Genomic DNA, 20,082 nt, shown 5'->3' on the forward strand with positions numbered 1-20,082 from the left:
CACAGCAAAGCCATAATAAAGGCGGAGGTGGGAAAATGGGCACCAGCTTGAAGATCTGCTGAATTTAAAGGCTCAGCCTTCCCCTCCAGAAACAGTGAGCTGGGAGGGAAAAGGGTTTTTAGGAAGAAAAAACAATGTGCACTTGGGCTGCAGGTGGGGCTGCAGTGAGGCTCCTGCAGCCCCCTGCATCATGGTCTCACTCCCCATGGAACACAGCACAGCGAGAGCTGACTGGGGTGCAGCTGCTTCCAGTGATACTGGAATTGCCCACATGGATAAAATCAGACAATGGCATTGCACATCACAGAACAAAAACCAAAACCACTTGCTGCCAAAACCACTGTCACGGGTGTCCTGAGCAGCCCACAGCCCACAAGCTCCCACCATGTCCCCAGAGCCCTCTGGCAGCTTTGTGAGCTGTGAGCTCAGTGCCCTGGGACTGCGATGCTGCCCCAGGGACAGGAAACAGCCACTCTCCAGCCATCCTCCATCCCTGCCTTGTCCCAGCCTTTTATCTGCTGGGGACAGGGAAGTCCCCAGGGCTGGGCTGCTCTCAGCTGCCTTCAAAGCCCGGCTGGGCCGGGGGCTGACTCAGCTCCACGGCTCTCTGCACCAGGAATGAGGCTTGGCCAATGCACAGCCAGCTCCCGACATCCATCCTTGGAGCCAGGGTGCGCCGGAGCCGGAGGGGCAGGGGTCTGGGATCCCCTCCAAAGCAGCTCTGCAACCCAGTCGTGTTGGCAATGGGGTGCTGGTGAGATCTTGTAGCCAAGAAACCACTCCTGAGGGATGTTTAGCTTTGCTCCAGGGCCTCCCCTGCCACAATTATTGCTTTTTTTGCACCTAGAGGATCCTGCAGGAGAAGGCTCATGGCCAAAGGGGGAATTTGAGGATGTTTTTCCCTTCCTTTTGAAGGTGGTCATCTTGCTGCTTTCCCAGCTCTCAGCCTCAAGCAGGGCAGAGGAGCCTTGCAGGGCAGGCTGCCAAAACCCAGCACCGTCTCCTCAAAGACTTACATTTTAATTTTTTCTTTTAAGCCCCAGAGAAATCCTCTTCCCATTGGTTTCTCCACCGTTCTGCCCCCTCCTCCTCCTGCCCCTGTTGTGCCAGGAGCAGAGCCCGCTGCAGCACAGGCTGCAGGGAAAGGCGCTTCCCTTTGAAGTTGCTTAACGAGGCAACCCAGCTAATTGCTTCCTAATTGCGTTTTTATCCTTGGAAGGGAGGCAGCCTTTGATTTCTCCTCTGACGGGTGAGGGGAAGGCAGCTTCTCTGTGCCACCAGCCCCAGGGGTATTTCTTCTGGCTCTGTGTCTCAGCACAGGGCAGGGAGGATGGGGTGTGAGTTATCCCTCACCTTCTTCCTGAGTCCCTTCTGCCTCACTGGAAGCCACAAAGAACCAGTGGCCTTTTCCCATCAAGACATGGTAGGAAAAGGCCACGGGTCTGGGTACTGGTGATCTTTTAGTGCCTCTTAAGGCAGCCAAGAATATGATCTGCCCAAGCACTAATCTGGCTTAGGATGGGGAGGTGATGCTCAGGGATGGAGGGTACTGCAGCAACTGGCAGTGAGATGAGAGCTGCTGTGGAAGGGGAAGAAATCCTGGTTTCACGAGCAGCAAGAGGTTCCGGTCCTGTTGAACACAGTGGGCAAGGGTTTGCTGTGTGCCTGGTGATGCCCACAGGCCCTCAGGCTGGGAGGGGTTGAGTGGCTCTGTGAGGACTCACTTGAAATGGATTTTGGTCTGGCCTCACTGTTGGGATGGACCATGGGCTCTGATGACATGGGTATGAGCCCTGCTCTGTTTATTTGAAAAGAAATCAAATAAAACCAAAACCTTGACAGTCTCCTACATTTGCACAGAGCCTCAAAAGCTTGCAGGGATCTAAAGGCGCTTCCTAATGGCACTAAGCTGAAAAAGCTGAGAATTTTTTGTGCCCATATAAAGCCAGGAGTTAATGAGATTACAGGAAAAATTTCCCAGGCAGTAGAGCCAAAATATTATAATAACGCTTTTTTCTGGGGCCAGCATCACCCAGCCTTGGCAGCTGCCTGTCCTGGCAGGCAGCACCTCCTTCTCCAGGCACTGCAGAGGGAGAAGACCACGCTGTGGTGGGGGCAAAGCAGCCCCCTGGATCTCCCTTCTTTCCCAGAGCATCTCCCAGTTGATGCTATGCTGCTCTGGCACAGGTGATGTTCCCAATGGCCCTTTGTAAAATCTGTCTTTAGTACAGCATTGGGCAGGGGATGGGGTCAGGGCCACCCTGGAGATGCTGGGAAGTCTTTCTAGGGGCTTCCCAAAGTTTCTCCAGCCCCACAGACGTGCCAGGTGTGGGGGCAGCCCGTGTGTGCTTACCTTGAGCCATGTGGACCAAATCACTGTAGAGAGCTGGAGGGATGAGGGGCGTGGGGAGCTCCTGGAGGTACCACTTCAGGGCATCTGCCAGTGTCTGGGCCTCGTACAGGTCCATGTCCACAGCTGAGGCATCTGGGAGAGAGACACAGGGAACCCTGAGCCCATGGTTCTTCCCTCTGGCACAGAGCTCGGAGCTCTTCATCCCTGTGGGCCTTCCTGCAGACACGGGGGCTGATTTCTGTGCCCATGCCCCCCTCTCCCCAGTGGGGCAGTGTATGATTTCACTGCCACCACTCACCCAGCAAATATTCCTGTCCCAGTTTCCCCTGACCCCGAGTTCCACGTGCCCAAGGAGAGCATGCGGCAGCATCTCTGCTCTGGGTAAACTGTACATCCAGGGCATGGGACAGGGAGCCTCACCATCCCACTGGGGTCCCACTGCAGGATAGGATCCATGGCAAGAACTGAGCAACTGCTCAGGAACCTTCTAGTTTTCAGGGCCAGGTGCCATGTGCCAACCCCAGCCCAGCAGGACCTGCTTGGAGAAGGCATCCATGGAATGGGGTTATGGTTCCCAGACAATTCAAGTTGCTAAAGGCCCATGTGACCCCCAGTAATCCCAAAATGCTGTGAATGTGCCCCAATTGGCATCACTTCTCCCAGCCCTGAAAGGTGGCTGCCCTAGGGGAGGTGGTGAAGGATGCTCCAGGAATGGGGGAAAGCACAGGAGGCCACACAGCCTGGGCTCAGGGGCTCGGGGGTCCTGGGATCAGGACAGGGGCAGTGCTGGGAGCAGAACTGTCCCATGGCCTGTCAGGAGTCAGAGGGTGGGATGTGTCTGTCTGAGCCCCATGGCCAGGCCAGCACAGGGGCATTGCTTCACCCTGGTCCAGGGGGAAGAAGCCTTTCAGCATCCTTTGGTATTGCCTCATGTGTTTGTCTTGGAGGTCTCCCATCCTGGCTGGGCTGGGTGGTGGCTGTCTGGAGGGTGATGGTGCCTTTTGCAAAGATCTGAAGGTTTCAAAATCTGGCTTTGGTTCAAACTGGACCCAAATGCAATGTTTTGAAATTCTTCTTCTTGGAGAATTTGGAGGGCGAGGGGTATGGGAGGTTGGGAATAATTTAAAAAATGAACATATTTGAGATGGTCTGAAATGGTTAATTTAAAAAAAAGAAAATCAAATTTGTCTTTTTTGTAAAGATGCTGTGTCAGGCTCCAAATGGCCTGGAATGACAGAGAAGAGTGTGGGCTTGCTCAGAGCAGGCTCTGAGCCCCCTTCCACTCTGCTCACTGGATCTTTACCCCCTGAATGCAGCTTCACTGAAATTGGAGCCATTTTGGGAGATGCTCCATCTCCCAGCCCAGCATCTTCCAACAGAAAATGTTGTGAGCCTCCAACCACTCCAGCTGTGCTTCCTTCTGGGGTAATAAACCCAAAAGAGGGGAGCAACCCTCTTTCTTAGTACAAAGCTTTAGAGGCACACATTCAGCAGGGCTGGGATGGGGAGCAGCTGGGAAAAGCTGTTTTTGAGCACCTTGACCTTGATCTCCTCTGGTTGGAGTGTCCCTGCTGTGCACCAGGCAGCCTGGGAGCCTGCCTGCCTGCCTGCGTGGGAACACCAAGCTGCAGTGGGTCCCTTATGGCCAGTGCCTTCCATTTGGCTCCCAGACGGAGAGAAAACAGATTGGCCAATGCCCGAAGGGAAGCCTTTAACCCAGCCATTGGAGACGCTACCTCATTGTCAGCAGCTGGGAGCTGTGTCCCGGGGCAGCCTGGGGACAGCCGGGACAGATGCCACCATGAGCCATCCAGCGTGGCCAAATGTGACCCAGGGCAAATGGGGTGCTGCCCTTCTGGCACCCCAGGAAGTCACAGCATCTGCCCTTGGCATCCTCGAGGTGGGCAGGGCTGTGCCAGCTGCACCCTGGCCCCGTTCTGGTCCCTGTTCATGCTCCCATCTCCTGGCCACACTTCTGGACCCTCTTGAGGGTTATTTTTGCCAGGCTTTGTGGGGGCATGACAGTCAGTTCCCCATGTATGGTAGCAGTTCCCCTGGAGCTGTGAGCTGGCAGGTTGTCTCGGGCTGGGCAGGTGGAGGAGAGTGGGGTCAGGGATCCCACAAGATGCTCCAACACCTGGTTTTGGCTGAATACAGCGCATGGCTAAAACCCAGGGATGCTGCTGGGGGGTCCCAGGGTCTCATTGCACTGCAGAGAGCTTTTCCCATCACTGGAATGCACCGAGCAAACCCCAGAGCCCTTCCCACCTGCCACGAGGGTTTCTGCAGGGACCTGTCACTCGCCTTAAGGATGCTGGCCCGGATTGAGGAGAGCAGCCACAAGCTGTTCCTGTGCAGGGACGGGGCCGCTGCCGGGCGCTGGCCCCAGGCGATCAGCCCCGGGCTCCACCGTGGCCTAATTAGCTTGTTTGCCTCGTTAGGCATGAGCCTGGGGGGTGTTCAAAGGGAAGGCTCAGCCGGTTTCAAAGCGAGATTCAAAAAACATCTTTACACCCGGAGAGAGCGCGATGGGGAGAGCAGGGGGATTCACACCGCGCTGACAGAGACTGATCGGCACCGTTCTCCCTGGCACTGCGACTAGAAGTAGCCATTAGCCTGCTGTCCCCGTCCTCCTGGAAATGCAGTGGCATTCTCCTGCCCCAGGAGTTCTCCTCCTGCCCCAGAGGCTGCCCTGGTGAGCTGGGCTCCCCATCGGGCTGAGGGCACAACGGGGATGCTCCGAGCTGCCCCCCAGCACCGGCTGTGCCCCGGCGGCTCGGGGAGGCTCAGCCGGCAGCGGGGGAAGGGTTAACCCCGGAGCCTTCCCAGACAATTACCACCGGCCTGACCCCACGGATGCTGCTCTCTTCTTATCTGAGGGAAATGATAACCAGCTATAAGAAGTTAATGAAGCTGCAGGATGAGTCAATGCTCTCCTGCTGCTCTCCAGATGTTCCCATCTTTTCCCCAGGGGAATGATGGAGGAATGACGGAGGGATTCCATCTGCCTGCCATAAATAGAAGGAAAACACCCCAAAACCCCAACCTCGACCCCATACCAACCCCCTCCAACACACAACCTGCCTGCTGACCTGCTGGCAGAGCAAGCATTTGGGGACCAGCGGCGAGCATGCCTTGCCCATGGAGGGGGGAAAAGCAGGAATAAACTTTGGACTGGGGACAGGGTGCGTGTGATGACCACCGGCCCAGAGGGACGGACTCCCAGCCTCCTCCTACTGGCATTCCAGACCCCACATCCCAGCAGAGGCAGAAAGGTGCTGGAGCTGTGGGCTGAGTCAGGCTGGGCAGGAAACTCCAGGAGCTCTCCCGCAGCTGCAGCCGGCCAGGGAGGCGTGAGTAAGGCTGAGTTTCGGTAAACGAGGAGGATGTTTAGCCACCAGGGGCGGGGGGGAGGTGGGGGCTGTTCTGAAGGAGAGGCTTGGGCAGGTCCTGGTAACCAGCTGTCCCCTGCTTGTGGCCACAGGTGACGGCTGCTCCCGCAGCCCTGAGCAGCTCGTGGGTGACAGGGTGCAGGCCCTGCCCAGCACCCAGGGCCCCTCTCCCAGCAGGGAGCTCCAGCAGGCTGAGCTGGACCTTGGCCACCGAGCGCTGCTGCAGTGAGATGCTCTCAGGTGCTTGGTCCCTGTGACAAAGGGGCACCCAAACCAGCCTGGGGCTGACTGAAATACCGACCTGGGAATTTCCCTACCCCTTCCAGACCTTTTAGTTTTAGTTGTCCCTGGCTGCTAGAGAGATGTCCTTGCTGTCCAGTTGTGGGGGCTGTACGTTCCCATCCGCACGGATGCTGACCAGGCACTCGAGCTCCTGGGCATCCCACAGTGAGGGTTTACTGGGAAACTGTGCACCAAATCAGGGAATATTTCCCAGCTTTGACTCAGCATCATTGTAACATCTCCCAGCCAGCCTGCTGGTACCTTGTGCTGGGACTTGGCAGCTGCCAGGACACCCCCTGCCCATGCACGGGAGCTCCTGCCAGCTCCAAACACTCTCCCAGCTGGGTTTCACCCCACTGCACCCTTGGCTTGAACTCAGCCAGGGTAGGGGTGCTGGGATCCCGTTTGAGGGTGCCCACTGAGACTGCCTTCCCCCACCTCACCTTCCCTAAGGCAATCCCCTTCCTCAGTTTTCCCAGCTGCTATGGGAGGGGATGGCAAAAACTCACCCCCAGTTCTCCCTGATGGGTCTGGCAGGGATGTCTCTGCTGCTGCTGTTTATTTACCCTTCTTTCATCACCACCAAATATAAGAGATGAGCTCATGCCTCTCGCCAGTCTCTGACGACACGGGGTTTATTTCCACTGCAGGTATAAATAAAAAGCAGTGCCGCAGGCACCGGGGCGCCTCACGCTCAGGAGGAAAGTCATCCTGGTGGAATGAGCTTGCCCAGGGGAAACCAGAGCCCTTGGGGGCCTCCGATCCCCTGTGGCATCCCAGGGATGAGGATGGGGATGCGCTCCCTCCCTGCGCATCCACCCCGTGCTGACGGGGGCAGCGGCGTGAGACCCCCCAAGCCGCTCCTCACTCCCCGACCCTTTCTGCCTAGCAGCAGCTCCTGGCAGCCCCAGCGGAGCCCCGGAACCCACCGTGTGTCGCTAATCCCCACCGAGAGCTGACCTAATTCCCGGGCACGTGAGCGTGTCTCCAGGCAGAGCGCATGGGAGCGCGCAGGGACGGCAGCGCGCCCGGCACGCCCGGAGACACCGGCTCCAATCGGCCGCGCTCTGCCGCCGCCTTCCCCGGCAGCCCCGCCGCTGCCGCTCCTGCCCGGCCCTGACAACAGCGGAGCCGCTTCCCATTGCTGCGCTTGTATCTGGGGAAGGGTCTCCGTGTGTGTTTACAGTGTCCGCAGCTGCGCTCCAGAGCCCCGAGCAGAGCGGGGCTATCCAAAGCGCGGGGGAGGGTTCGGTGCTTCGCAGCCATCCCAGAAGGGTTCGCTCCCACCTGAGCCACAGGGAGCACCCACGGACCCTTGGGGTGAGGTCTCTGTGCACTGTCTGCCGCCAGGGAGGAGGGATAAGGACACAGACCTTCCCTGCTAAGGGGTGGCAAAGCACTGCCCGGACATTACACACAGGACTTTGCAGACATTCCCAAGCCAAACCTTCACCAGCTTGGGTCCCTCAGGTCTGAAGGGCTCCAGCACCCACCAGCCCACCCACAGCTCTGCTGCTACCACCCAAAGAATGTCCCAGGTGTCCAGCAGCAGCAGTGAGAAGGCTGCCTGCCATGTCCCAGGCGTGGACAGAACCCTGAGCAACCCTGGGGGGAAAAGACATCAGGTCGAGCACTGAAGGGCTCATACACCTCATGTCCCCGGGCGCTGTGGAGTTAGTGGGTGATTTGCCCCTTCCCTGTACCCCAAACAGCCCCTGAGCTGGGGACAGCAGCCCAGGGACACAGGGGACAGCAGGAGTGCTGGCAGCTGAAACTCGTGGGGTCAGTGTGCAGACCCACACCACAGAAATACCCCAGGGCGTGAAGCAGCTCCCACCCAGGCACTGCAGGGAGTGCTGGGGGCAGCAGGGTGAAACTCTGCTTTATTCCTCTTTTTCAGGCCCATACTCTTTCCCTGACACTGCAGCAGGGCTCCTGGCTGGCTGATCACCTCCCAGCCTTTGCTGATCACCTCCCAGCCTTTGCTGAGCTCCCTCCAACCCCCTGTGAAGCTGCAGTTTTTCTTTAAGTCCCTTTTTGGTGCCACCATGTGACTCTGATTCTCATGTTCAGTGATGCTGCATGCCCCCCTCTCTTCTCTTAATTGTTCTTGCAGCATCCATCATGGAAATACCAATTTTGGTGCACAGGCTCTAGACAGCAGTCAGATGCCACTGACCTGCAGAATGTCACCAGTGCCAGCATGGGGACAGGCTCAGCTCAGACTGTAGAGCCGTAAGGAGCCACTCTGCCCAATGCTGCCATGAGGATGGGAAACCTCAACCAAACTCAGCTGATGATCAGCTCAGGGACTGCCCACCGGTAAGATCCCCCACAGAAAGGGCTCTAAAAGGGCCAGGGTTGGGGAAAGGGTTCAATCAGCACAACTCAGACCTGTGCCTGCACTGCCAGCCCTGGGAACACAATGCCCATGGACTCCTAGGGACAGCCAGGAGCCGACTTGCACAGCTCCTTGTGTCCCAAGGCCCTCCTCTTTCTTCCCACTGGAAATTCAGACACTTTCAGTGCAGAAAACATGCTGAGTTCTCCAACACATTGAGATATGGGGGTTAGAAAACCAACATCTGAACTTTTCAGCCCTTGCTCCTCTTTCCTTGCACTCTCTAGCAGTTTTCCTGCCACCACTGCCAAACACCAGTGGGATTTAGGGTATTCACAGGGACGCTGAAACCCCCAGTGGGTACCCAGTTTTCCCCCCAGCCAAGATGTGGTTTGGTTCCAGCAGCCACCAACCCTGGCTCTGATTTCTGCCCATTCCCCAGGATGAAGCCTGTCCTTTGCAGGCAGGCTGCTGGCAGAGAGGGGAGGCTGGAGGGACAAACCACCAGGAGCATGGGAGGAAGGAAAACGTGACTCTGTCTTCTCCCACACAAGGTAAGGAAATTCCAGTATTCCAGCAGGGCTGTTCTACTCCACCAAATGCAATGAGAGGGGAGACAAAGCAGAGATGCTCTCCAGCCCTCCCCAGCCCACAGTGGGCTCCAGCAGGGTCCTGGGGAAGCACCACTGGCTCTGTGCTCTGCAGGAGGTTGCAATAGGAGCAGGCTGCCAAGCTTGGCCTCTGCTGGGATGCTTGGCTCGGGCAGGAACGTCATTCCCATCCTGTTGCAGAGCATCCCTCTGGCATGGCTGAGCATCAGCCCCTTCAGCTGAGAGCCTATAAGTGTGAGACTTGTCCTTCCCCCTCCAGCTCTGGGGAGCTCTGGCTTTGCCCAGCTCTGTGTTGCTGAGCTCAAGGGGCAGCCCCCTGCAGAGCCCAATTAAAGATTTCAGTCCCAGAGGAGATGTGGGCTTGGGAGTATCAAGTCTGCCAGGGCTGCTGGTGTTTTTTAAGGGATTTCACATGTTTTGAAAACCACAATTGCATTTCTCTGACCATTGCTGGACTCTGCCATGGGAGATGGACAGACCTGGACAGACCCACAATGTGCCCAAAGCTCTGGCCAAGCCGGTGGGGTTTGCCCTGGGCTGGGAGGGTCTCCTAAGGCTGAGCAGGATTTTGGCAGTAACTGCAGTGGTGCTGCTCTGTGGGGAGCCCTGGACCTGCCTGGGATGCTGCACCAGCTGCATGGGAAGAACGGAGGACCCATAACTCCTGCGTGCTTGGAAAACAAACCGTGCTGGTACTGCTGCCCAAGCCCAGCCTAGGCACCAGTGCCCAGGGCAGCCCAGGGGATTGCTCTCGGATGCCTTCACCTTCTCCACAGCTCGGACAGTAAATCTGGCCCGGGCTGCAAGGCTGTGAAGAAGAGAACCCGCTGCTCCGGGCTTCCTCAGCCCACAGCCTGGGGAGAAGAGTGGGGTGGTGGGGTCCCCCCAGCCCCCATCACCGCCGCGGGGAGCGCAGCCCTTTTCGGGCAGTGGGGAAGGAGCATCCCTGGGAGCTCTCCTCTCCTGCATCCCTCCTTCCCCGCCCGGCGGGACTCGGCTCCCGGTGCGCGGGAAGCGATGAGGTCATGGTGCTTAATATAGCGATTTCATCACAGCCCTTCTCCCCAGCAACACCGCCCGGCTCCCGCCGCCCCCCCGGCCGGCAGCGCCGGGCATGCGGCGGGATGCGGGGCTGGCCCGGGGCTCTGTGGGGCCGCCCGTGCCTGGTGTCACAGTGCCGCCCTCTGGGCACGGCGGCCGCAGGATGGGGATGCTCCATGCACCCCCTACCCCCCCAAAAAACCCAGGTTTGAGCGGCACGCTGGATCCATCGCGTCCCTCCCGCCCCGCCGTGTGCCATCCTATCCCAGCCGCGGGTCTTGAAGCAGGTGTGGGGAAATGGTTTTCTCCTTCCCCCCGCCCTGCTCATGCCCCTAAGTCTGCAAACAGCTTCCCGTTCTTGTAAATAATGAGCGTTACCTTTCCTCTTTCTTTTTCTCTATCCCCAAGCCGCTTTTCCCCTGCCCTGCTTCTTAGATACAAACCCTAGAGATTTAAAAAATCAAGTATTTTTGTCCCCCCCAACCTCCCCAAAAATATTCTCTTAAAGCGCCCCTGCCCTGCACCTGCATCACTTTTATCTGCGTCACACGGGGAGAAGAGGGGGTCGGCATGCAGGCAGGGCCTCAGAGAGCTGGGATTAGGTGATGTTGGTGCTGTAACCCCTCCCTGCCAGGGCAGCATCGCCTCCTCAGCCCCCTTCCCTCCCGGGAACTCACCAGCCAGGAGCGCCTGTTTCAGCTCAGCATCCCCCAGCACGGCGGGGCCGGGCCTGTAGAGCACTTCGCTGTCGAGCCCTGGGACACAGCCGGGAGAGAGGGGTTAGTGCTGAGCCCACCTCGTCCCTCCCGACACGGGGCAGGCGGGAGGGGCCGGGAACACGGCGCCCCCCGCCCTGCCCAGGGGGCTGGGGAGAGCTTTGGCTGCGGGGATGCTCTCGGGGCGCCCTGAAGCGGGCAGGGCTGTGGCTCTGCGGGCACCCGGCTGTGCCCCGCGGCTGTGCCCTGGGTGTCCGTACCTTGTTTTTCCAGCGCCTCGATGAGCCTGGCCACGGTCTGCAGCGCCTGCTCGGGCAGGGCGGGGTGCTCGCTGAGCTCTGCCTGCCCGGGGAGTCCTGCGGCGAAAAGAAGGGGAGAAGGGGTTTGGAAATTCCTGCCCGCTGGAATTCCGCTTTCCTCAGCTGCCCCAGGACAGGATCAAGCTGCTGCTTTGGCACAGCCACAACCAACACTTTGGCTCATGCATCTCTAATTTTGGAGCACTTCTCCCTTTATTTTATCCTCTTTTTGCAATAAGAGTCACCGTTGGGGGCTCAGTTGCTTGCTGAGATGCAAAGACCTGCTCAGGCATGTGCCCTGCCCGTGGGGAGTGTCCCATCCTGGGCATGGAGATCCTCCAAGCCAAAACCCCTTCCCCACCTCTGTTCCCAGGGCGGTGAGACTGCCCCTGCCATCACCTACAGCCCACAGTGACTCGAGGCAGGAGCTGGGGACACAGACCCATGCCCAGCACAGACACGGCTCTCTGCAGCTCTCACCTGCTTGGGCTCTCTGCTGTGCACAGCAGGGTTGAGCACAGGCCCAGGGAGGAGCCAGCCTCCCCTTGGCTGGTGCAGACCTCCCTCAGCCCCTAAAAACCCTTCAGCCAAACAGGGGTCAGCACAACCCCCGTGTGCTGCTCCCTCCTGGGTTTTAGAGCAAGGACACCTCAGTGCAGACCATGGCAGAGAGGAGCAAAGCCCTTGGCAGGCAGGAGAGCAGCTGTCCTTACCCCAGGGCATGTTGTATCCATCCATCCATCCATCCCTCTTTATCACCCCAGCTGATAAACCCCTCCTGTGTGGGTTAAACCCAGTGGAGACCTTGGCAGGGCAGTGCTGGGATTTCTCCCTGCTCTCTCTTTGGTGGCCTTGAGAACCCAGAACAGCAGGAGGCAGGGGCTGGCAGGGTCTGCACACACAGGGCCATGTGTGACGGCTGCAGCATGGACAGCCTGTGGAAAGGCCAAAATAAATATAAGAGGGACTTTGGGCAGGGCCAAGCTGCCTTCAATCTTTTGCAAAAAACACAACCTGGCTGCAACAGGTAGATGCAGGCTCTGATCCTCACCGTGGTGGTGCCCTGGTGCTCCCTGGAGAACAGATAATGACGCAAACCTGCCACTGTGGGTGGCTGATCCAGTCCCCAGGCAGGGCCATGACCCCCAAGCACAGCAAGGGGGTCCCCTCTGCCACCCAGTAAGGGTGTGTTGGTGCCTTGGGAACAGGGAAGATTTCAGGGTTAAAAGCAAAGCGCATCATGTGAAGCTCATGCAAAAATGTCCCTACTGCATGAGTGGTTTCGTAATTAAGGAAACTGGGCTTTTCCTCCAAATCAGTGGCTTGGGGAAAAGGTGGTGACTGCAAAAAAATAACTTTCTCCTGACTAGGAATGGCAGGAATGGCCCCAAGCTGTGCCACGCTGGACCCCAGCATCCTGATGCCCATGGGGAAGTGGAGGTGATGCCTTGTGGCAGTGGTGCTGCCCAGGACAAGTCAGGGGCAAAACAGCCAGCAAGATCCCCTGGGACTCAGATCTGCTGCAGAGCCATTTTCGGGATGTTATTTAATTAAGAGAAGGACCATTCCTCCCTGCAGAGCCAGCCCTGGCTCGAAGGCATGGCTGGGACATGCAGTGTCTGTCATTCAGGGCTTCCTCCATGGCCTGAGCCAGCCCAGGGTCCCTGTGTGGCACCAGGGCTCGGAGGGAACTCAGGGCACTCAGGGGTGGGGGGAATGGGGTACGCTGCTGCTGCAGAAATATAAATTTGGGTGCTTTTTTGCCAGAAAAACGTCCCTCAAACCTCAATCTGGAAATGGAATCGGTATGGGAAGAATTAAAAAAAAACCAACAAAACCCACCAAACCAAAAAACCACAAACCAAAAAATCCCAAACCAAAACAAAAGTACCTTCTGTTCCAAGAGGATCTTGGAGATTTTTACTCTAAGGGAAGCCTGTGAGCTGGGAGGTTTGGGTTTAAACTGACACAAAATGGCACACACTGCTCCTGTGCTGCAGGAAGACGTGGTTGTGGGACAAAACATCCCCTGGTGAGGAGCCTGCACACGCTGGCATCACCCCAGGGAGGGGCACCCCATGGACAACACTGGGAAGGCAGCACCCAGTGTCCCCCTGGACAGCAGGGCTGGACACCTGGCCATGGCCAGAGCACGTCCTGCAGCCTCCCCAACCTACCCCCAAACCTGGCTTTAGGGCTTTCTCCCTACTAAAAACTATGGATTTTACAGTTTAAAAATTTTGTTATCCTTTCACCTGAGTGCACGCAGGGCTGGGGTGCCTACACTGAGACCTTCCTGGTGGGCCAGGCTCTCTGGCCAGGAGGCATTTCCTGCTGCGGACATTCCTCGGTTTGCAGGGAATCTCCACATCCCCAGCACCTCTGGGCAGGGGTCCCTGGGCACATCTCCCCCAGAGAGGAGCCCGAGGCACCCCCTGCATGAGGGGCAGCAAAGGCAGGAACAAGAAGGTGGCTTCACCTTCCCTGTGAGCAGGGCTGGAGAGCCCTGGGGTCTGCTCCTGTGTGCCCCGAAATCTCCACACAGCACTGAGTTTTCCAGGGCTCTGCCTGCTGAACACTCAGAGGTCTCACCACTGAGCTGGACTGGCCAGGGGGCTCAAACCCCTCATCTGGCAGGATAAACACCCCCAAAAGTGGCTTCCACCCTCCTGCAAATCCAGCACGTAGCTGCACACGGAGCCTCACCAGTGCTGCTGGGACTGCGGCTGCCTTGGCGCACTGGTCGGGGAGGAGCACCTGCATTTTGGGGAGGGGAGGTGTGGAGGGGCCCAGCATCCTTCCCATGTGGTCGTGGGGCTGCACATCAGGAGCTGCATGGCAGCCCCACGCATGGACATGGATGGTGCTCAGCCCAGGAACCAGGTGGTCCCCCCTCAAATCACAGTGACAAGTGGGTCCTGAACCATATTTTGGAGGGAGACAGGCTCCTCATCAGTGAGTGCCCCTCTAAACCCAGACCCAGCAGCACAGGGGCTGCTCCAGACTGGCCAGGAGGGTGTCTGGGGTGCCAGACCAGCAGCTGGGCAGGTTCTCCTGCCATGGCTGAAGGCGATGCCGCTCTCCCAGCCCCAGGCCAGCACCGACAGCCATTTCTGCTCCATCCATCCCGAGCAGGGGAGCACCATGGCTTTGACTGGGGTCACTGGGATATACCTGGCTGGAAGGGGCATTCTTACTTTGGATTTTTTTTTTTTTTTAGCTCATGTACACTGTGGAACTGCTGTGAAATCCCCCCTGGCCCCAGCACACTTGGCCATGGTGAGTGGTGAGGGCAGAGCCGGCTGCACCAGCTGGGTAGATCCAGGCAGAGAAATGGCTGCAGGCCCCTGTGCCAGGAAGGGTCCTGCCAAGCGTCCCCCCAGGGCTCTGCTGCAGCCCCCAGGGACACAGGAGCCCCCCAGGGACTCCGCATGCCGCTTGCCAGGATTGTCCCCTGTCCCAGCTTGCACAAAGTGACAGTGAGGCTGGGAGCTGGCCCAGGGCCAGCACTCGCCCGGGCACTGAGAGCAGCCTGAATCAGGTGCCGCAGTGGTGGGGAGAGGAGCACTTGCAGAAAAGGTCCCTGGAGGCCACCACGGAGCTTTCTGCTCCTCTTTGAAGGGCCAAAGAAGCCTTGCATCTTCTCCTGTGCTCTCATGGATGTGGATCCCCTTGGACACTCCATGCCAGCACGGCAGCCAGCCTGGGATGTTGGTGAGGAGCAATCCCTGCAGCATGTTTGGCTGCGGGGTAGCAACACTCTGGGCACCCCCTGCCCCTTCTGAGGCTGCCTCCATACACCAGGGCAGATAATTCCCAGGACAACTTCTTTTTCGGGGGCTGGATCCCCATCCCGAGTGTGGTTTCCCACCAAGCCACCTCAGCTGCAAGCATCCACCCGGCTCCACACCACCCTCACCACCCGGTGAGGGGACACCCACCCGTGGGCTCCCACCGTGCTGCTCCCCTCACACTCACCCCAGGGCGTGGGGGTCCCCGCGGGCGGCAGGGGCAGGGGCCGCGGCCGGGCCTTGGTGGCGGCGGCGGCGATGCGGGCGGGACCCAGGTACTCCACGTAGGTGCCGGGGAAGTCTCCGCGCTCCTTGGTGCGCTCGTTGACGCCGTGCAGCCACCCCTGGGGGTTGCGCTCGTCCCCGTCCTTGTAGTTGGGGCTGCTGAGCAGCCCGGCCCTGCTGACGGTCAGCACATCCCCGGGGCACAGCGCCAGGTCCTCCTCCCGGTCCTTCTGGTACTCGTAGAGGGCCCGGTACTGCAGCCCGTCCGAGGAGGCCATGGCGGGGTCACCGCGGGCCCGGCCCGCCGAGCATTGGGGCCGCTCGGGGCAGCTGTGCCTGGGCTGGGGCACTGCGGGGCTGGGAGCGCTCCCTTCCCTGCACACACACGGTGAAAACCTCGCTGTTGGCAAATCTGCGGGATGGAGAGCGGCCGCTGACCCTCCAAGCCCAAAATTGCTGTGAGGCCCCAGCAGTGCCTGGCACCCGTTGGCTCAGGTGTGGGCAAGGAGCTGTTTCTTCACCGGGGCAGGCGGAGGGGGGCGAATGAGGCTCTTGGGGGTGAGGGGACAATCGGGGTCCTCGTTAGCCTGGCTTCATCCGCACCGTGCTGGGGACACCCCTCCCCTGCCAAGAGAAGGGCAGCGCGTTAGTGACCAAAGCTGTGCCTTGACCCGTCCCCCATGCCCGGCTCCCGGCTCAGGGAGAGCCCGGCGGCTCCCTCGGCTCCTGCTTCCCAGGGAGCTCCCGCCAGCAGGGCTCGGCCACTGCACGCAGGGAAAGTACCGGCAAGAGTCTGGAAAGTAGGGCAAGAGATCACGCCACGGGTTTTTAAAATAGACATATGTGCTGAGAAACCTCCTGCCGCACGCAGCTCCCCTCCGGCAGCTCCAGCCTGGCACTGCTGCACGGAGCTGGCAAATGAAGATGTGGATTTTTCATATGGGTTTGGTTTGGGGTTTTTTTTTCCTTTTTTTTTTTTTTAATTTTTTTTGGTGCATTTTTATGTATTCCTCCAAGAGTGACATCATCCCTGGGGGGAAAGGCTGTGCTGCTGCCGACCCACTGTCCCCCAGCTTCCAGCAGGACCCCGCGGAAGAGGGGTGGAGGGACGATGAGCAGCAGCCGTCTGTCTGTCCAGCCATCCACCCGCCTCCCAGAGCCCTCCCGCCGCCCCTCCAGCCTTACCGGGCGCGGTGGCTCCAGCGGCGGGAGCAGAGAACGGGAGCGGAGCGGAGCCGGCTCCCGGCCCCGCCGAGCCGCGCTCCGGCGGTGATGTCAGCGTCCCTCCTCCTCCTCCTCCTCCTCCTCCCGCTCGGTAGCCGGGTGGCCCCCCCGCCGCAGCGCGTCGGGGGGCGGGGGGCACCCGGCTACCGAGCAGGAGGAGGGAGAATTGTAGGAGTAGGTGGATGACTTCATTCCCAGATGCAGCATCTCTGCTCCCAAATTGCATCCTCTGTAGGATGGAGATCTCCCATCTGTGGGTCTCCATCCATCCTTAGGGGTGCTAAAGGACAGGAGGGGACCAGCGCCCCATGGACACCCCCCTTATGCCAGGCGGGTCTCCCTGTGCACCCACACAGAATCCCATCCCTTAACCAGGCTAAAAAACACGCACAGGACAGGCAGGAGACGTCATGGAGAATCCCAGCTCAGGGATGCTCTGGTTCCTCACTCTCCTCCTGAGCTTGGACAAGCTATCCCAGTATTTGTCTGTCTGTGAGGCACAGGGAGATGGATGTGATGTTCCCAAAGGCTTGTTTTGGTTGTTGTTCTTTTTTTTTTTTTCCTAAATCCTTGCTTCTCATGCTGACTTCTCTGAAATGGTTGTGGCTCCTTGTCTTTGCTGCAGGTTGGACATCCTAAAAATAGATGGTACCTAAAACACAGGCTCTGGGAAATGCATGCTGGCTGAATCCAAGCCACTGCAGGCAGCAGTGCAGGGGTGGCATGAAGTCCAAGGAGGAACACCAGGTTCTGGGAAAACTGAAGAAGCAGACTCAGGGGCCAGCAGAGCAGTGCAGGAGATGTATGACCCTTCTCATCCATAATTTCAGCAACTCCCCTTCCTTTCCCTGTAGTGCACGGCTGATGGTGCAGGGCAGCAGCATCCTGGGGGATTCCTCCTCAGCTGCACTTCCTTGGGCAGCACACAGCCCCCACTGCCCCACTCCCCAGCTGGATCCAGCCCAGCTGCTGGTCCCTGGGGTTTGGAAGGGAATTTTCTCTCCCTTGTCTCATTTCTGCTGGTGGGATGGGGTCAGAGGTGGCTGTGAACAGCCAGGTGCTGCCCTCCTCACAGTCCCGCTTCCCCAGTCATGATCCCTGTGTCCCACCAGGGGTGAAGAGGTTTTGCTGGGTGTCTGGAACCCCTCCTCCTCTCCCCAGTGGGTCCCACAGGGCTGTGAAGTCAGCCAGGCTGAGCACAGGGCCAGTGATGCTCTGGGGAATGCCTGGGGAAAGGCAGGGAGGTGTTTCCCTCCTGGGACAGGATGGGAGCTGGGGAGGCTGGTGGGCACATCCCCACCAGTGTCACACCCATCCTGTCCCAGGATCCATCCAATGTACAGCCAGGAATCAGCACAGTCCTGCAGCTCAGGGCAGGGGAACAGCCTGGCATGAACCCCTCATCTCCCTTTCCCAGGCTGCTGATGGGATCCCTCCTGCCCAGGGCAGATATCTCCATTTCAAGGGAGGCTCCTGCCTTCCTTAGCAGACATCTGTCTTTTCCAGCCAAGACAATTATTTCCCTCCTGATGCACCCTTGATGTCCCCAAACACAGAGGCACCATTTCCTGCAGGAGCCAAGTTCCACTGCCCCCAACCCTGCAATGGCTGGGTGGGGCTGAGCATCACCCCAGCTCTCACTGGCTGGCTCCTGTCCCAAGAACCCCCAGAGCACCCCTGACACCCATTCCAGCTGCTCTGCACCAGGATCATTCCCCAAAACTCTGTGTCCTGGGCTGTCCCTCACCCTGTGTCACCCCTACCTGGTCAATATAAACCCCCTCACCACTCCAGCCCAGGGTTTGGCACATCCCCCAGGCTGGGCAGAGGGCCCTCAGAAGCACCCTGTGAAGGCTGCAAGAGGTGCTCCAGACCTTCACTGCTATTGATTGAGCCAGAGGAGCTGCTTGTCAGGCCCTGATTAACCCACCCTCGGTGGATTAATGAGCAGCGCTCATGGCAATGAGAGCTTTGCCGTGGCTTGCCTGGCCTTGGCTGCTCTGTGGAGAGAGCAGGAGGAGCTGTCCTTGCTCCCTGCAGCCCACAGCTCCCTTCAGGCCCCCTTTGCTCCCTGTCTGGGTAGCCCAGGGTGGGTGGCTCTGTGGGAGGAGAGTGATGTGTCCCCAATGGGGTCCCCATGCCCTTCTGCAGCTTCTCTCCTCCCCTGCCTGGAGGGACAACCCTTGGTGGGAGCATCTCCAGGGAATGCTCAGCTCACCTTGGCTGCCTGTCCTGGCGTTTCCAAAGTGGCAGGGGTCCCACTACTCCCCTCTTTGCTTTTGGGGGCTGCCATGCTCATGTCCAGGGAAGTTGGCCACATGGCTGTGAGTAAATAGAGCAGAAATAGAGCTGTTGACATGCCCAGCTGCAGAAAGTGAGGCTGCAGAGTGGGCTGAGCCCTTCCCAGCCAGAAAAAAAGGTAGAGAAAAGGTTTTTGATTTCCTTTGACATTTCAGAGTTGGCTTTTTTGGTATCACCACTGTTTCCTCAGTTCGGAATGGGCCTGGCTTTGCTTTCTCTTTAGGAGCAGGAAAAGTCTCTTGGTTTTCTTCTGAAGTGCCCAGCATTGAGCTGTGTGGATTCTGATTTAGGGAGAGCCTCTTCAAACACCTCCCAGTGTGGCATCCATGGACAACCTCTCACCACTTGCTCCCACCACCCCAAACTGCCTGCTGGGCTGGGGCTACCCCAGCCTGGGGAGGCTGCACAAAACCCCAGGGACACAGGGAAAGGCTGGAGGTGCTGCTGGGGCTCTCTCCTGCCTTTCTGCAGGGCTGAAGCTTCACAGCAAGGCAGCTGCCAGGAGCTGGCCGATAGCTTTTAGGGTCAGATCAGACAAGGACCCCTTTTAGGAGGGGGTGCTGGCAGGGCACCCCAGCCTGGGGACACAATGCCACCTCAATGCCACCCCTCTGAGCAGCGGGGCTGGGCCGGGTCCCACACCCGACCTGGGTGGGAGCAGGAAGCTCCAGCGCCCTCCAGCCCTGGGCACCGTGGCTGGCGAGCCGGCACAGCCACAGCGGCCCCGGAGCGGCGGCGCTCGCACGGAGCCGTCCCGGTGTGACCCCTCCGCATCCTCTGCGCGGCAGCCGCCGCCCCGGCGTGGCCCTTGGTAGGTAATGCAAGGGGATCTGCCGGCCTGGACACGCGTGGGGAGCAAGGACATGGGATCTGGGCTGGGGGGGACATCACGGGAGGAAGCCCAGCCCGGTGCAAAGGAGGGATGCTGACATCGGGCCCCTCGTTGGTTATCAGCGCACAGCTGGGACAGCACCGCGATTAACATCACATTATCATCCCTGTGAGGCACAGGGGCAGATCCTCCCCTGAGGGACACGCACAGGGCGAGGCACTGCTGGCACACACTGGCACTGCCCCTTCTCACCCCTGCATTTACACCCCGGGCCCCACTGGCAGAGGTCGCAGCACCAGATGGGGCAGCTCTTGCTCTTGGCACTCCGGCCGTGGTTTTGCACATAACCACAGGAATGAGGAGCGTTCCCCCGGAAGCGGGAGCTGCAGCCACAGAGAAATCGGTGTGGTCCCACTGCCTGGTCCCTCCCAGGGTGGGGGAACTGGGATTTCCCCAGCTCTCCAGCCAAAATGCTTTGATTCCTTTCGAAGCTGAGAACTGAAATATTTCAAGACATCAAAAACTTTTGGCTGATGCAGATATTTATTTCTCCACATCAGGAGGTGGGAAGTGATGAATTCAGCACAAATCTGCAACATTCAGTAACTTCCATCTGCAAGCCCAAAGTCGGGTTCATTGCTGGCACATTGCAGTGTGTCCATCCATCCTGGCTG

General features: G+C 58.9%; 1 protein-coding gene across 1 annotated transcript in view; it reads right to left on the reverse strand.

Moving 5' to 3' along the window:
* The window catches only part of PIK3R3 (phosphoinositide-3-kinase regulatory subunit 3), a 78,699-nt gene extending 62,362 nt beyond the window's left edge, over positions 1-16,337 (reverse strand). The window contains exons 1-5 of the mRNA XM_036388331.1: positions 16,237-16,337; positions 15,014-15,675; positions 10,997-11,092; positions 10,698-10,775; positions 2,354-2,485 (exon numbers count right to left, since the gene is read on the reverse strand). Of these exons, the coding sequence (XP_036244224.1) occupies positions 2,354-2,485; positions 10,698-10,775; positions 10,997-11,092; positions 15,014-15,329 (622 nt within the window). The 5' untranslated portion in view covers positions 15,330-15,675; positions 16,237-16,337. The remainder of the gene's footprint in view (positions 1-2,353; positions 2,486-10,697; positions 10,776-10,996; positions 11,093-15,013; positions 15,676-16,236) is intronic.
* Between the last annotated feature and the right edge of the window lie 3,745 nt (positions 16,338-20,082).

This window comes from Molothrus ater, chromosome 9, assembly GCF_012460135.2.
Source record: "Molothrus ater isolate BHLD 08-10-18 breed brown headed cowbird chromosome 9, BPBGC_Mater_1.1, whole genome shotgun sequence".
Classification (NCBI taxonomy): Eukaryota; Metazoa; Chordata; class Aves; order Passeriformes; family Icteridae; genus Molothrus; species Molothrus ater.